This window comes from Acomys russatus, chromosome 18 (assembly GCF_903995435.1).
Source record: "Acomys russatus chromosome 18, mAcoRus1.1, whole genome shotgun sequence".
NCBI lineage: Eukaryota > Metazoa > Chordata > Mammalia > Rodentia > Muridae > Acomys > Acomys russatus.
The window spans coordinates 2373624-2389627 of record NC_067154.1 but is presented as its reverse complement, the minus strand read 5'-3'; the positions used below and the strand labels follow the sequence as shown (position 1 = coordinate 2389627).

The window sequence follows — 16004 nt, the reverse complement described above, 5'->3', positions numbered from 1 at the left end:
GCTGTGAGCTTCTGAGTGTGACCGCCATGTTAATCCAGAAAACAGCACTTTACAACACTCCTTCACAGCCTCCAGCCCTGACTCCTTTCATGGTACCCCAGAGCCAGTTTTCCAGTGAAGGACTCCACACACACGCACAGTGCTAACTGGACCTGGGCAGCTCATTAGGGAGGAATGGGTGGACGCAGGAGATATGTTAGGAAGGACAGAGAGGGGCCTGGAGGGGGAAATGCAAACTCCAATGTGAAATCACAGCACAGAGCACAAACCTGAACTCTGAGGTCTCTCTCAAAAGGGTTTTTTGAGGTCAACAAGACAGCTCAGCAGGTAAAGGCGTTTGCGTTCCATTCCCAGACAAACAGTAAAAGGAGAGAACTGACTCCAAGTTGCCCTTTCATCTCTATATGCACACCATGGCATAGCCTCCAAATAAATACATAAATAAATGCAACTAAAATTTTTTTATTTACAAGTTGTTGTTAGGTTGTTAGTTTTTTGTTTTTGTTTTATTTGTTGAGACAAATTCTTCCTTTGTAGTACAGGTTAGCCCAGAAACCTCCATCCTGCTTTCAAGGTTTTGGTGCTGGGACTATGGACATGACCATCCCAAGCCCAGCTAGCGGGGATTCTGAGGCCTCGACACAAATATTACTGGAGAAAGAATGTATTCACATGGTTAATATTAGCTGCTTTTAGCTACACGGTATAACAAGTAAAGCAGGTGATTTTTACAATAGCTAAAGAGTACAGATGCCCCACATACTCATCAGGATGAACGAAATGGGCCTAGGGTAGAGCACTTCCCTGGCGTGTGTGAGACCATTGGTTCAATTCCCAATACCTACTTCTCTCTCTCTTTCACACAAACAAATGTAATATATATACACAATGAATTACTATTCAGCTTTAAAAAAGAAATACTTAAAGGAGTGCTGTGAAGTGCTGTTTTCTAGGTAAGACATGGCTGTTGCACTAATGAATGCATTGCAGTTACAGTTACCTGCACAGGATTAAGTCAAGAAGATCAGTCCAGCAGCAATAACTCAGTGGATTACTGTGCCCCCAAAAGGAACACAAAGGTAGAAGGAGTGTGCTGGAGGCGTCCAGAAGAGTGGTGGAGTGGATCAAGATACAGGGGACATGTATGTATGAAATGGTCACACACCATAGGAACGAACATGCCTTGAGGACGCTACACTAAGTGAAATTGGTCACCAATTGACAGATAATATTTGACTCTACGTATAGGCAGTACCTAGAGTGGTCACAGTTACAATGTCAAGAAAAAATGACATTTAACAGATTTGGAGCTTCAGCTTTTTAGGATGAAAAAGATCTGTGAGTGGACAGACCAAACAGTGTGACTGTGCTTAATGCTGCTGGGCTGTGCACTCAACAGGCTAATGATAATAAGCTTTGCACCATGCAGTTTATGACAGTTCTTTAAGAGGCATCAGCGAGCACACTTACCTCTCCGTCAGCTGCCAGAGCCATGGAATGATGTGAACCACAAGCTACCTCAACCACCTGCTTGACCAGGAGATTAGTGCAGACTTGGACAGGAGCGATGCCTTGGTTGGTGGTCCCATTCCCCAGCTGGCTGTATCCATTATGGCCCCAGGCGTAGACGACTCCATCTAAACACACAAGCACATCGAACACCATTTCCAACAGGAACTGGTAACTCCTGCAACCTCCACTGCTCTAGTGTTTGTGCCCTCCTCTCTACAAAATCACTACTAGTAAGGAGTCAGAGAGAGAGAGAGAGAGAGAGAGAGAGAGAGAGAGAGAGAGAGAGAGAAAGAGAACAGGGAAGACAGAAGCAAACCTCTCAGGGAAGGACGTGGCACTCGCATACAAAACCAGCTTTGTGTGGCCAAAGTCAAAGTTTATGTACTAAAATAGGCTTCTCTAGATTGAACTCTTGCAGTAGGAGAGGAGGGTGTGGAGTTCAGGGTCACCCTTGGCTACACAATTCATTTGAGCCCAGCCTTGGTTACATGAGACAAACTTTGTGAAACAAACAGATACTGTCACTAACAAACCAGAAAAGGCATCACCCAGATGCAGATGGGGACGTAGGCAGGGAGCCAAATCCAGGCCTAAATTCCCAAGAAGGTATAGGTATGAAGGATGCACAGCAAGGGCATGCTGTGACCCCAGTGTCGGTCCTGTCATCACTGATGGGGCCGGGTTCTGTGGTGCTGCAAGAATTGGGTGAGGATGCCTTTAATCCCAGCACTTGGGCGGCAGGTGGATCTCGGTGAATTTTGAGGCCAGCCTGGTCTACAAAGAGCTCAGGACAGTCAAGACTACACAGAGAGACCTTGTCTTGAAAAAAGTGGGTGAGGATTTGGGGCACTCGTATGTGTACACATACACACCATGCACAAACAGTTACAACTAAAATTTATCTACACAGGGTTTTAGTAAGTTTACTAATTTTCCAGAACACACATAGGAAAGTCAGGTCAGAATCTCTTCCATGTAAGAAAAATTTCAAAAAGTACAGAGCAGGAAAAAGAAAGAAATAAATAAATAAATAAATTATTCATGAAAGGTTGTAAAAATATTTTTTAGAAATGAAGGCAGGACCTACAGATTACTAATAAGCTAAAGAGTACCCACTCCAAAACAGTCATGACTCTTTCAAAATACCTGGAATAAAGAAAGAGTTCTGTCTCCAATGCTCAGAAGAGGAAGAAACAGTCATACTCAAGAGCAGAAGTGGAGGAGGCAGCTCTGTGGTCAAGTGCCTGCAGCACAAGCAGGAGGGCCTGACCTCCAGCACACATGTGAAGAGCAGGGCCTGACCGCCAGCACACATGTGAAGAGCAGGGCCTGACCGCCAGCACACATGTGAAGAGCAGGGCCTGACCGCCAGCACACATGTGAAGAGCAGGGCCTGACCGCCAGCACACATGTGAAGAGCAGGGCCTGACCTCCAGCACACATGTGAAGAGCAGGGCCTGACCTCCAGCACACATGTGAAGAGCAGGGCCTGACCGCCAGCACACATGTGAAGAGCAGGGCCTGACAGCACAATGATCTCAGAGCTGGGGGTCCATGGGTGTCACTAGGCAACCAATCAGGTCAACGAATGAGCTCCAGGTTCAGTGAGAGACCACGTCTCTAAGGATGCAAGTGGAAAGGCATACAGTGATACTGCCCACCAGCCTCCAGTGTGCACACACAGGCATGCACTCAAGCACACACAGGATGTGGAGGTCAGAAAGGAAGTAGAGTGCCAAATCTTAAAAAGGCCATGACTTGAACATTATGAGAAAACAGTCTCCCACCCTAGAGTCCTGAGGTCAGCCGAACCACTGAGTCACGTCAGTCAGAGTGGAATAATGCCCTCTTAAGACAAACCCACAGGTAACTCTCACATGCCTTTCCCGTGAAGTTCCTAGAGAATGCCCTTTACCAGACACGGGGCAAGTCAAGGAGGATGACACCAGACACACACAAGCAGAGACTAGAGAGGATAAAGTGAAGAGACTTTTGAGGACAAATGTGAAAAGTTTTGGGCTGGCAGCTGTGCAGGCAGCTGCAGAGGGTAACCTGTCAAGTTCCACAGTTCTGAGGACAGCTGAGGGCGTCAGAGACTATCTGACATTTGCTGCTCTGTAAAGGAGTTGGACACAGTATGTATACAGACGTCAGCAAGTCTCAAAGCAAGTATCAACCTTGGAAGTGGGAGCAGGAAGGGAAAGGCTTGGCTCTAAGTAATACTTACAGTCCCAAATAATGAAAGCATCAACCTGAACTTAATGGCAATGGTAGGATCCGTGTGTCCCAGCACACAGCTGGAATCCCAGCACTACAGGGAGATGGAAGACATCGACAGGATGATCTCCCAGAAGCTTAGCTGCCAGCAAGCCAAGTACACAGCACTGTAGAAAGACTCTGCCTCATAAGGTGGAAGGGTGGGCCAGCAAGATGGCTCAGCGGGCATAGGTGCTTGCAAGCCCGAGAGAAAACCAACTCCAAGAGTTGTCCTCTGAACAGCTACGCATGCCATGTACCCACACTCACACAAACATGATAATAAATATGAAATCAAATTCCCGAAGAAACATTTAAAGAGTTAAAATGGTTCCTTCTAAACATTAGTTCAACCCCCAGCACCCACCCCCACAACACACACGTCACTGAGAGACATGTGTATGTATGTATATACTACATGCATGTGCATGCCAGAGGTGGCTATCTGGTGTTTCCTTCTATCACTCTGTTATTTTTTGAACAGTCTCTCAATGAACCTGGAGCTCAGCACTGGCTAGGCCGATCACCCCCAAGTTCCAGGGATCTGCCTGTCTTCCACTCCTCTAGCACTGGAGTTAGAGACATGCACTGACACACCCAGCTTTTCATACGGGTGCTGGGAGTCTGGGCTCCGGTCCTCATGCCTGAACAGCAGGCACTTTACCAGCTGTGCTTTCTCCACAGCCCTTTGCTTTTGTTTTGAGATAGTCCCATGTACCCCAGGCTCGTCCCAAACTCAATACATAGCTGAAAGGGGCCTTGAATTTCTATTTCTGGTGCCTTTACCTCCTAGTGCTGGGATTACAGACATGTATCACCATATCTATAATACATGTTTTATGTGGTGCTGGAGACAGAGTCCAAGGCTGTATACATGCTAGGTAACCACTCTTGTCAAGTGAGCCACACCCCCAGCCTCCCTCAAACTGCTTTTAAACTACCTGAGGACTGGGGAGATGTCTCAGTGCGTAAAGTACTTGTCATGCAAAGGATGAGAGTCTGAACAGGAACCCCCAGAACTGGTGTAAAACTGGGCAGGACAGTACATGCCTGGAACCCCAGGAAGCTCAGGCCCGCCTGTACACTATACACAGCTTCAAAACAACAAAGAGGCCTTGACGTAAGCCTGAGGTTCTTTGACTCATTTGCACTGTGACTGACACACACACACACACACACACACACACACCCTCCTGTACTTAAACATGAACACTCATGTACATGTGCACACAAACAGTTTTTAAAACTATTTGACTGGTTATAACAAACACAATATAGATATAGTAATCGACCATACATATGTAACACAATGTATGCTTAATATATATTGCATAGAATGCACTATAAAGAAATTAAACATAGAAAATATTTTCTCATCAAACTCCAATTAATTGTATACTAAATTTTATACTCGAGATACTTTAAAAAAAACATATTGTCTAGACTCTTAACCTAATTCCAAAAAGATCTAAAGATAACAACTTTGAAGAAAGTCAGTAATTTGAAAGCATGTCTTTTAGTGTTTGTGTATCAAGAACTGGTTATTGTTTGGAAAACAATACAAAACCATGACAGACAACGGTGAGCCAGCTGGCGGACCAGCAGCTGGAAGGGCCAGAGCGATGGCAGTCGAAAGATGACTGAGCGCCTCACTGTGCTAGACCCAGGCCCACTCCTGATGGCTGGAGGATCGGCTCTCACAGCCTCTGAGAAAGAGGCGGAGAACGTGAGGAGATTCAGACTCGAGGCACTGGAAGTTAGGCACCAAGGTAGACACAGAGCCCGAGACAGCATCCACTGAAGCTGGGGTTCCCTAGCACAGACACAAAAGCAGAGATGCGCTCTGTTTCCCAAACGCTGCCATACAGGACCATTAATGAAAGCAGAAGACCTCTGCAAGGGATAAAAGACCTAAAACTCAAAGGAAGAAGTTACACACCACAGACTCTCAAAGTGCTGCTCTCTCACAGTACAGACAATTAGCAAAGGAGAGTATCTATACTTCCTTGGTGACTTTGGTGAGACACAGTCAAAGGACAAGTATCTGTCCACTTTCCCTATGTCTTCAACATGGCACCATATGGATGTTCTTCAGAATCAACTAAGATATCTCGACTTAAGATTCAGCAACTACACAAAGGAGAATTTTGGTACACATATTTATAAACATATACCAAAGAGAGCTGGAGAGATGGCTCAGTGGTTAAAAGCATGTATTGTTCTTTCAGAGGACCCAAGTTCAGTTCCCAGCACCCACATTAGATGGCTCACAACCCCCTGTAACTCCAGTTCCATGAGGATCTAATGTGCATATCCCCCACTCTGCACACACATGTATTTCAAACAATAATAAATTTAAATACATGTATTTAAGAAACCCTCTCAAAGTTGCCTAATGTTGACACACCCACTGAAAAATCAGGCTAGAGGAACCACACTCTGCCCTGTCCAGCATTCCACAATTTACACTGGCAGCTTAAGAACCTTTGACCTTGTCTATGTACAAGACACCCGCTGCTATTCCAGAGCTGGCCTCAAGTGTCTTAAACTGCACTCTCTTTGTATTCTCCCCCGGAAGCACAGGCTACTTGACACAGCACCCCCTTTTCCTTGGTTCAGAACTACTTGACACAGCACCCCCTTTTCCTTGGTTCAGAACTGCTTGACACAGTACCCCCTTTTCCTTGGTTCAGAACTGCTTGACACAGCACCCCCTTTTCCTTGGTTCAGAACTGCTTGACACAGCACTCCCTTTTCCTTGGTTCAGAACTGCTTGCTCAATCACCCGCAAGCCAAAAAGCCACGGTTTTCCCTCTTCACCTTCAGTGCTGAGGAGGACATGGGGGCCGCTCCCGTAGCTAAGGCTTTTGATCTTTTTTCCACACAGAGCTTCTAGTTTCTTGGGCACCAGAGTGCTCTGGTTATCGCCAGTTCCTAGACAGTTACTGTAGTTCAGTCCAAACACGAAGACCTGGAAAACAAATACCTCTGCCTAAGTCATCTGACTTGAAGTCACAATGCCTTTCCCTCCTGGGAAAATAAGATACCCTCAAGTCTAGTTCGAAAGCCCAGGCTGCAAGAAGAGACAATAGATACTAAGAAATCTGCAGCCTCTGCTGATGATACTCAGGCTTGGCGGTCTTCATCTACACTGCAGAGCACGAGGCATTCAAACAGGAGACTGGGAAACACTTCAAGGTACTCTTCCTAAATTTCAGGTCCTCTTTACCCCAAACCTGTTGTTGTCCTTCCAAGTATGGGCTTCAAGTCCAACCCCCAAAGAAGCCCCCAAACTAAACTCCAGTTTCCAGCCTTACCTCATCATTGTCAGTGACATAGATCGCCTCGTTAGCCGAGGTCCCAAAGACACATGCTTTCCTGATAGATGCAGTTTCCTGGGGCGAGAGCAGAGTGAAGATTGGCCACTTTCCTACATCCACCATGACTCTGGCTTTGGGTGAGTCCTATAAATAAGCTGACATCTCTGCGGCAAGAAGTCAAAACTATTTCAAGAAAAAAATTAAAAACCACTAAGTTAACTTTAACAACTTTTATTATTAATGAAAACCACTAAAAGATAATTCCGGAAAACCGGACCTACCGTTAGTGAAATGGATCACTCACTCTTCCGATCTGTCAAATCCTCCAACCTTCAAAACCAGCCTTTTCCTGAAACGAGAGCACAATGTACTAGAACCAGGTGTTCCTCTCGCCAAATACCAGCTGACTTACCTGTTATAAACACGCACATACTAGTATCCAATGGAAAAGGCTGGCGACCTACCTACATGGATCTGGCCTCTCTTAGGAGTATTCCACTCAGGGATTCAGATAAAAACTACAATACTAAACCACATGCGGTGGCACCGCCTTTAACCCCACACTCTGGAAGTAGAGGCAGGTGCATCTCTGAGTTTGAGGTCAGCCTGGTCTACAAAATGAGTTCCAACACAGCTAGAGCTACAAAACAGAGAACTGTCTCAAAACAAAACAAGAGCAAAAACAAAAAACCCCAGATGACCATCCTGATTTGTCTGTCAGTTCTTTAGCAGGTACTCCGAGAAATCAGAAGCATTATTTCCACATCCGTGGTTACCTGTGCCGAAGCCCAGGACACCCAAAAACTCATTCCTTGACCCCTGCTACACAGAGCCACTGCTGCATGACAAGAATACGGTATTCCTCAGAAAGCCGAGAGCAGCCAAAGCGCCAGAGAAACGGAAAGAAACTCTCCATGTAGACGCATGGCTGCCACCTCCTCACATTCACAAAGATAAAGCAGTGTACTCCAATCTGGGTGTTGAGCTGAGGACTCAGGACTTCAGGCCAGGCTTGGTTTAGTTTAAATGATGCCTTACAGGAATGACATGTGTATAAATCTCCCTAAGCCTCTGAACAATTTCTGTTTTTGAAGTTTTATGCGAAGAATCCTAGGTGAGGCTCTGATTCTGTAAGGCTGAAAAGAAGCAGTGGTGGGAATTCCAGGGATCTGTAGCAACCCAAAACCCTATAATGCCAGTGAATTTCCACTCTGGCTCTCAGCACTAAAAACAGAACAAAATGAGGCTTTTCTAATGAGGACCCAGACTTCTGAAGTTCTACATACCCACCCTTTGCTCTTTAAAATCAGCCAGGAAAGGAGCTGTTTCTGCTATAACCGCGCCCCGCCCCCTTACTTAACACATACTATGAGAGTGCTCTGGGGCTTCAGCACACCAGCCAATGCCTCAGTTCCTGCCACCCAGAGACTGCTCTCAACAGTACCAACCTGCATAAGGCTTATTAGCCCTGTACATCATATCACACAATCAGTGAGGAGTCTGCCTGTCACTATGACCAGACACCTCTGTGATATTTATAATTCTTAAAGATATGGGGGAGGTACACACACACACACACACACCCCAAAACAAAAAAGTTCCTTTTTTTTCTTCCATTTTTCGAATCAGGGTTTCACTGTGTAGCCCTAGCTGACCTAGACTCACTCTGTAGACCAGGCGATCTGCCTGCCTCTGCCTCCCAAGTGCTGGGATTAAAGGCATGAGCCACACCATGTTTGGCAATAAAACTGGTTCAAATGGTGCAAAAGAATATAAAAAAGTTAAGTCTCCCCTGCGTTAAAAGCAATCACTATTATCAGATTTGTAATTCCTTTCAGGGGTAGTAAATACCCACGTGCGTGCGTGTGCAAGTGCAAGTGCGGGATCTGCATGGGTGTGTCTAGCACATGTTTTAGAACAAAACACAAGTGGAAGCTTTACACACTTCTTTGTAGTAGCACTAGCAGAGCCACACGCCTTCCACAGCTCTGAGGTATTCCATCACACTGATGTAACAATTTACTTGCCTCTTGCTAGCAGACATTTAAGTAATCCGCAGCTTTACTGTGAAACACTGAAGTACTGCTTGCATGTAGGACTGAGTAAATGTCTTATCTATACATACATTTCTAAAAAGGAAATGCTGGGTCCAGGTCTAGTAACTATTTTACCTTTGACAACTATTTCAAACTGTCCTAACTCACCATATATGCAGAACACCATCTGTTTACCCTTGCTTTATAAGTAAGGTCAGATTATGATGTCAGAGGATGGGGGGCGGGGAGGGAGGAAGGCAGAAGGAAAGAGGAGAGAGGAGCGAGGAGCGAGGAGGAAGAAATGTCCCCAAAATGTCAGGTCTGTACCTCTGGGGCAGAAGCCATGCATGATGTAAATGCCTCTCAGCAGCTTGCTGTTTCAAGAGAATCCAGACGCTCCTTCCCTTCTATAACACAAGCCACACAGAACCAGTCTTTATCACTTCAAGTTTTACAGTATAGGATTCATTAAAACCTTGAGATTCAGGGCCTGGGCTGGAGAGATAGCTCGGCTGTTGAAGGCTAGGCTCACAACCAAAAATATAAGATTTAGGGCCAACAAAATTGGTCATCTCTTGCCAAGCCTGAGGACCTGAATTCAATCCACGTGACCCATATGGTCGAAGGACACAGCCAACTTCAGAATCTGTCCTATGCCTTCCATATCCACACCATGGCACATTCGCATCAACACATATAGACAGCACCCCCCCCCCAAAAAAAAGTAATTTAAAGACTCCTACGCTGTGGACTGTAGTTCAGTTGATAGAGTGTTTTCTTAGCACGCACAAACCTCTAGGGTCAGTCCCTGTAATCCCAGCACTATAGAAATGGAGGCAGCGAAATCACAAATTCAAAGTCATCCGCACCTACACAATGATTCTGAGACCATCCTGGGATGTCTGTCTCTCTGTCTCTGACAGACACGCACACACGCACGCACGCACACACACACACACACACACACACGCGTGCACACGCACAAAAGCAGGACCTCCAAGTAGAGTTAGATAATTGATTCAAAACACAAAGGGATATTAGCACTCAAAACCATGCAACTGCCAATGATACAGTTACCCTGTGACAGGTAACAGTGCCCTCAGGGCTTGGCAGCTTCCTTCAAGAGCAAGCTCACCTCAGTGAGGGTTAATTTTACAAGGGAAATTTGTATGTGGCTAAATTAGGTGAGGCTTCATTTTACAAGGCATTCATCCCAAGGCTGATAATTCAGACTCAATGTAAGAAACTGCTCAGACATCTCCACAGGTACACTCCATCAATGAGAAGCACCACCACACTGGTGCAGCAGGGGGCACACAGTGTACCGAGTGAGGCACATGCTTTAGGCCCACACTTACTTTCAGCTACTCGGCGCGAAGATGGTTTTATCTTTTCTGAGCATTGATATTTCAAAAATCTGTCCCAGCTTTAAAACTTTCATGTTCAACATGTAAGGAGATGCTGTGGGGATTTCCTGAGTGCAGGAATGACAGTGATAATGCTGGTCAGGCAGGATTCTGTCTTTAAGAAGAGCCTGGCTAACAATACCACTGTCTACCATATAAAAAGCAACGTTTGTTAGGCTGGCCCAAACAAGAAACACAGTATTAACAGACTCGCTATTAAAGTGAGCTATCAGTTATGCAATCACATAGTTATAACAAGTTCAGCCTGAATTACCATGTTTGTTGTTTGTTCGTTTGTGGGAGATAATAAACAAGGAAGAACAGAGAACTGGCAAGCGGAGGTAAGCCTTGGAATGCCTTTCCCCCACTCAGTTCTTTGGCACTTAAGACCATACCCTGCCTTCCTCTCTGCCCATTAGCATTGCTGATCAATAGTCCACTCCCCAGCATGGCTTCTCCTAGCTATGGTGCGGTCTCTCAGCCAGCCTGTGGCACAAAGAGGAAAGATTATTTTATACTCTCAAAGGTAAATTCAGGGTATACAAACACAGACCTTCCAAATTTAGAAATCTGCACTTAGAACTAGACGGTGAAGGAGCAGTGAGCCAATCTGCTGAGCCCTCTTAAGAGCCCATTTATTTTACTTTCCCCTAGGAACCAAGTACTAAGGGGAGATGGGGAAATTTTTATTTTGTTGACCTGGCCAAAAAAAACAAAAACAAAACAAAAACAAAAAACAAAAACAAAAAACATATCTTAATGTGTCTACAGGGTTTGAAAAACAGGAAGTCTGGATCAACAGTACAAGAAAGTTTTCTTTTGATGAAATAACAGTCTCAATATTACAAATACTAAGACTTTACAGCTGACCTGCAAGTGTGTGTCTTTAATAGACCTCAGGGCGCCTCCTCCAGACTAACCAGAGCGTATGTGGAACAAAGGGAATGATGTCACCAACAGGATGCTATCCCTCTGAACGGCCTCTTCTGCTGACTAGAGCTACTGAAGGAAGGGAAGAAAGAAATCAACTCCTCAAAGCCAGCACCGCACACTGCGCACAGTGAGGTGTGGGTGAGCAGGAAGGAGTCTGCAGCATTCTCCAGCATGGAGACAGCTCAGCAGTGAGAGCACGAGGCCCCCAGAGGCCGAGTACCCCTCAGCCCCTGCTCCATAGCCGACTCACACCGTTAGGACCTGCAATGTCAAACTCTCGGGACTTCTGAATTTCAAACTGTGTCTAACTGATGTAGACACCCGTTGAGGATCCCTACAGCAGTCTTTTATAAACTGGACGGGGTCTGATTTTGGTCATTGGTTTAAGAAGCTAAGCTGCCTTACAGCTCAGGTCTTTTTGTAGTGCATGGACTTCTGATACACATCTAAGACGCCTCACAAAAAAACCAACAGAAAATACCAATAATGTGAGCTACACTGAAGGCGTAGCTAACTAATCCTCTGCAATTACCATAGAGAACAACAGTACTAGGGACACTGTAAAGAGCAATACAATCACGGCCCCTGCCCTCTGAAGGCCAAAAGGCTGACTGGGATCCTGACCTCACGTGGAAACCTTAAATGCAAAATCATACCGGACTACGGAAATGATGGGAGACTGGACGCAAGTACACAGACCATCTGAGACACTCATGTGCAAAATAGTGACAGTGACATGAAATTCCAGAGCTCAGGTGCTCAGTGTCCTAGCAATGAAAAAGAATGAGCATCTCCTTAATAAAGACCATCATATTCGTTCCAGAGCAAGCATCTTTAAGTTTCTTTTCTATCGGCCATACCGGGAATATGGGAGTGTGCCGCTCTATGTGCCCATTTGTGCATTAAAGATTTAAGGATATGGTCACTTTCTCTATTTTATAGGTCACTGTATCTGTATTCTAGGAAAACCTTCAAATAAAGGAGTTCTAGGATCTGGGAGTTTTTTGGGTACAACCTTGCAACTATCATCCATAGATGTGATAACGAAGGATCAAGCAATCCTTCAGTTTACAGTACAGCCAAATGCTCCCGGGCTTCTGGATACCGAGAAGCTAACCCTCCTGATTAGACACACACCACGGCCTCTAAGACAGCTCAGCCTCAAAACTTTTAGCCTGGAAACACACTTTAGAATTTCTTCATTTATTCAGTGTTACAAGGGTTACAAAGAAGACACAATTTCAAAACTTTACTGAGACACTAATTCTATCACTGCTCCGTGGGCTAGCACAGCTTACAGAACAAAAGGGAGAGCATCCCCTGACCCTGGACAAGACGTGGTGTCTGGGAGTACAGCACGCTCTTCATGAGTGCCAGGTAAGGCCACCTACGGAGGTCACTGAAGATCATCCCTCCCGCCTTCATTTAATAACAGCGTGACTAATTTCCTAACACTGACGGTGTCAAATTCGTCACTTGTTCAAGTTAAGAATGGAAGGTCCTATAGCTCTCTTTCCCCATCAGCCAGAAATTATTTGACTTGAGGCACAACCTGTAGTAATGGCCCCTGGGGTCTGTCTTTATTTCACTGCCCAGAAGTTTCTGGCAATTCTAGGACAGAGACTCTGACAGCTCATGGCTAGGTGAAGAAATGATACTGAAACCATGTGCTCTGGTTAGAAAACAAACCGCCCAAGTGGCTGCCACAGGATTAGTAGGAGAAAACATACTCTATGAAGTGGACTATGATGAAAGACAGCCAGGAGGCAGAGGCAGGAAAAATCTCAGAAATCAAGGCCAGTTTGGACTACACAGCCAGTTCCAGGCCAGTCAAAGCTACACAGTGAGACTTTGTCCTAAAAACAAAACAAAACAAAGGTAAGGCAGGGCCCAGAAGTTGGACACCATAAGTCTACATTCTATGGTCTAAAGGCATATATCTGATCTCAGAATTTTCTCCTTCAGGAAAGAGGTTTTTCTTTTCTTTTTCTTTTCTTTTTTTTTATAGTTCTAGCCTAAAGTGGAACAGGAAGCTGCTCAGGGATTTTTCTCCAAAGTGGAGACAAAAGTACTCCTAAGAAAACTAAAATTTTGTTTGCTCAAAGTACATTTCTAAAGTGACAAACAATTGGAAATGACAGTTGGTCTACGATTCCTTCTCCCATGTGTGTTCATGGAAGACCTAACATCTGAAAACAAGGATTTAAACTACAAGCATGATGCTAACTTCACTTTAATTCAGTATATTTCTTTGTGATATAAAATAGGATCTAAAGACTTATCGCCACAGCATGCTACTAGATATGTTGACAGCAATTTTGTGCTCAGGGTTCAAACTTGGGACTCACTTATATGTGGTCTAGATTGATACCAAGGGGTATAAGGTCTAAGAGATTATGTTGAAGACAGGGTGTCACTTTACAGTTCAAGATAGCCTTGAACTCAAGATGCTCTCTCGACCTTAGAAGTGCCGAGATCTCTCGGTAATTAATCTAGCAGCCTGGAGCTGGCCCGGGCTGACTTCACCAAAGTGAAAGCTGAAGCAGCCAAGCCTCTTAAGGGAGCTACCCAGAACTGGCAGAACATCCTTCAAAGGCCTGCCTAGACACAAATGAAGCCGAGAAAACCACCTCCACCTGCTGAGGAGAGCAGCTGGCTGGGAGGCTGCTGCAGGTACCTCCAAACGATGCCTCTGCTATAGTGAACAACCTGAGGAAGGGCCGACATCATCTCTGCACCCACAATCTCTTCTGGGGGGGGGGGGGCTGTTAGAGACAGCTCAGCCTCAACCGTTTTATTCCAGCTAACAGCTGGACACACTGCCATCTGCTGCTATGTGAGCACCAGTATCGCCTCCGAAGTACAAATGTAGCCTTGTTATTTCAACTGCTACCCAAACTATCTACATTCTAGAGACAAGGAGATACCTTCAAGCCCCAAACTCCTGCCAGTGGCTTTCTCCCACAATCTGAAATGTTATTATGTGAACTCTGAAACTCCCAGAACTTTTAAAGTCAGTCTAACTCACACCCTCAAATACAAAGTGTTTTCTCGAGACAGTAAAATGACAGATTATGCGCATTCTTCTTGATATTTATTTACTTTACGTTTTCTCCATTCTTTGCTTTTAAACTTCTGTTTGTTTTCAAGACAGGGCTTCTCTGTGTAGCCCTGACTGTCCTGGAAGACTGTTTACAAACTGTATACTGTGGCCTAGATATACCTGAAAAATTTAAAAATTGGGTCCACCTTGCGAGTCAAATACAGAGCAGGTAATTATTAACTGACATCCTAGGAAAGCTACTCTACTTAAAGTCCAGAGACTCATCACATCCCTCAACAGTAAGAAAGAAAATGTGTCTCAACGCCTTGTCTGGCCTCTAGTCATGAAAGGTCTCGCCCTTGCTTCCTATGCTTCTGGTAAAGTAGCTGACACATTAGAAGCTTCTCGGTTTCAGGACTCTCCGATAAAGACCCAGACTTCTCAGCTCCCGGAACACACCGGCACTCAAGTTAAAACCTTAGAAAACCAACTTTAAGCCACAAGCTTCAACGCTTTGGTACTCTATATGTTTTCTGAGATTCGTGGAATGTAAGCCTTTGGATCGTAGGACTTAATCAGCCGCAGAAGAGGCACTTCAAAGATTAACGCATCACTTCCTCGTCTAGGCACAAATTGACAGGGTAAAAGAAAAAGACCCGCCCAGAAGTACTGATAAATTAACAACATGAAGAGAAGCTAAATACAGCTGTGATTTAAATCGAAGTTCGGCTATTAAATATACTCTAAAACTCCGTCAGTGTCCAAGTGTCTTCTCATGCCTGACATTTCTTGCTTTTGATGCTACCCAGCCCCTATACCGCCCCCCCCGCAACTCCCACCTTCCCTCCCTCCAGCCCAAGCCAGTCTCAGAAACTCAGGTTTTTGTCCCCTACGAGCTTTTAATTCCCCCCAGTAACAGGGCAAAGGCAACGGGGACCAATGCGTGGTTTTAAAAGACAGATTTACTGCCTTACAAAACTGCAACCCTCAGCCTCTACGCTCTGCAGCAGTCAGCTTCCCACTGCTAACCTGCGTGCTGGACGACGGTCCTCTCAAGTAGGGCAGGCCGCGGGCAACGCCATTTACTACGCTCACCGCGCGCCTAGGTGAAGCGCCCGCCGTGCGGACTCCGGGCTGTGTGGAGCCCGCTAGTCGCCCGGGAGAGTCGCGAGGGCGCCCGGTGCCCCGCGGCCCTCGGAAGGGGCGGCCGCGCGGACGACTCCTCAGCCGCCGAGCAAGGCACCACCGCCCGGCCCGCCGGCTCGCCCGCGCGCGCGCACACCCGCACCTCCGCCCTGCAGCCAGCGCTCTACCTGCCCGGCCCAAGGCTCCACCGCTCCGCCGCCTACCGCTCGGCTCCGCCCGCAGCCCCCGGTGCGAGCGCGAGCGCCGCCGGGGGGTCACGTGTAGGCCGGGCCGTGTCACGTGACCCCCGGCGGCGGGGGCGCGCGCGCGCGCACGCGAGCGAGCGCCCACCGAGGGGTTTTGTTGCAAGGCC

At 46.2% G+C, this 16004-nt stretch overlaps 1 protein-coding gene across 2 annotated transcripts in view; it reads right to left on the bottom strand.

Annotated features, from left to right (window-relative positions):
- The window catches only part of Rcbtb1 (RCC1 and BTB domain containing protein 1), a 30721-nt gene extending 15003 nt beyond the window's left edge, over positions 1–15718 (bottom strand). Inside the window, exons 1-5 of one of the 2 annotated variants that reach the window (XM_051160639.1) lie at positions 15536–15718; positions 7370–7437; positions 7086–7252; positions 6589–6739; positions 1471–1637 (exon numbers count right to left, since the gene is read on the bottom strand). In XM_051160639.1, coding sequence (XP_051016596.1) covers positions 1471–1637; positions 6589–6739; positions 7086–7211 — 444 coding nt within the window. In that variant the 5' untranslated portion in view covers positions 7212–7252; positions 7370–7437; positions 15536–15718. Of the gene's footprint in view, positions 1–1470; positions 1638–6588; positions 6740–7085; positions 7272–7369; positions 7438–15535 lie in introns of both variants that reach the window. The other variant, XM_051160638.1, reaches the window with a different exon arrangement.
- Between the last annotated feature and the right edge of the window lie 286 nt (positions 15719–16004).